Source organism: Lathyrus oleraceus, chromosome 1, assembly GCF_024323335.1.
Source record: "Lathyrus oleraceus cultivar Zhongwan6 chromosome 1, CAAS_Psat_ZW6_1.0, whole genome shotgun sequence".
Taxonomy (NCBI): domain Eukaryota; kingdom Viridiplantae; phylum Streptophyta; class Magnoliopsida; order Fabales; family Fabaceae; genus Lathyrus; species Lathyrus oleraceus.
In genome coordinates this window covers 351,003,672-351,005,065 of record NC_066579.1, presented here as the reverse complement: position 1 = coordinate 351,005,065, position 1,394 = coordinate 351,003,672, and the positions used below count along the sequence as shown (strand labels likewise).

Genomic DNA, 1,394 nt, shown 5'->3' with positions numbered 1-1,394 from the left:
CTAACTAACTTTCTCAAATACCTATAAGTAACTCAACCTTCCTCTACTTCTTTTTGTTACCATCATGGCTTTCATTTTATTACTCCAACACATTTGATTTCTTTTGATTCCAATTCTAAGACCTGTAATAATATCAATTTATTTTGATGGTAGAAAATAGAAAAGAATCTCAAAGAACAAAACTATGCCTGGTAACAAAGAAGAGTATTTGTTGTTTGGCTTGAAATCCAGAAGCGCACATCAAAGTGAAAAATAGAAAGAACCAAAGAAAATTATGTAGTTAGTTAAAAACCCAGAAGCGCAAATCAAACTGAAATATAGAAAGAACCAAAGAAAAACAAACCCACCAAACAAGAATAGAAAATAGAGTAATTAAATAACTCAAAAATTGTGAAATGGTGATAGATCCATTATTTAATAAAATAAAATAAAAATCTTATATAAATATTTTAATACATTAAAATTTTTAATATATATTTATAATAACAATCTAAAAGAATTTTTTTTTTATATTCCAAAACACCCTAATAGAGTTGGTCATGGTAGCATCCACAAAAACATAACTCTAGTAATCTAGCTTCTATAGGAACAAACACATCTATACTTGGTGAATTGGTTTGGAATACAAGTTCCAAAAGCTTGTTTCAAACTAGCACACCTTGAATTGCAACAAGCTGTATCACATTCACCAGTATAGCATGTTCCATTCCCAATGTGACAAATATTGGTTGAGGAAGAATCTTGGTCGAAAAAACAAGTGCAGAGGTTGAACAGATCACATTCATGCCCTAAACTTCGATTGCCATAAGTTGAGTTACAATGTGCAGGACAATCCATGTCATCACATCTCTGGAAAACCTCTGAGCATTTGTCTGCTTCAACTCTTGAATATTGCACTATGATTCCATGGATAAATAAATAAATTATAGAAAATTAAATTAATGTAAATTAAGTGTTTAATATTTATATGTTGGAGAAGAGACTATTTACCTGCGGCAATGACAGCTATAACGACAAATATATTAAAACAGTTTGAGATGTGTTTCTCCATTTTTACACTATTATTCTTTGCCAAACTCCCTTTGGGTTGATAGGGTTTTATAGTGTCTTATGTGGTACTTAATTAGTTTATATATATATATATATATATATATATATATATATATATATATATATATATATATATATATATATATATATATATATATATATATATATATATATATATATATATATATATATATATATATATATATATATATATATATATATATATATATATATATATATATATATATATATATATATATATATATATATATATATATATATATATATATATATGGCTAATTTAGTTGAGTAGATGATCAATTTAATTTATTATTAAAAACGTG

General features: G+C 25.3%; 1 protein-coding gene across 1 annotated transcript; it reads right to left on the bottom strand.

Annotated features, from left to right (window-relative positions):
- Positions 1–388: 388 nt before the first annotated feature.
- On the bottom strand, positions 389–1,097 carry LOC127115740 (uncharacterized). Its single transcript, XM_051047211.1, has 2 exons — positions 991–1,097; positions 389–896 (listed from the first exon to the last, which is right to left on the bottom strand). The coding sequence occupies exons 1-2, from the start codon at positions 1,049–1,051 to the stop codon at positions 574–576; spliced, it is 384 nt and encodes a 127-aa protein (XP_050903168.1). The 5' UTR covers positions 1,052–1,097; the 3' UTR covers positions 389–573.
- Positions 1,098–1,394: the final 297 nt, after the last annotated feature.

Excerpts from the sequence above, each read along its gene's own strand:
- LOC127115740 (XM_051047211.1), bottom strand. The coding sequence starts at position 1,051 with ATGGAGAAACACATCTCAAACTGTTTTAATATATTTGTCGTTATAGCT. Across the intron at positions 897-990 it reads TATAGCTGTCATTGCCGCAG|TGCAATATTCAAGAGTTGAA; the intron begins GTAAATAGTCTC and ends ATGGAATCATAG.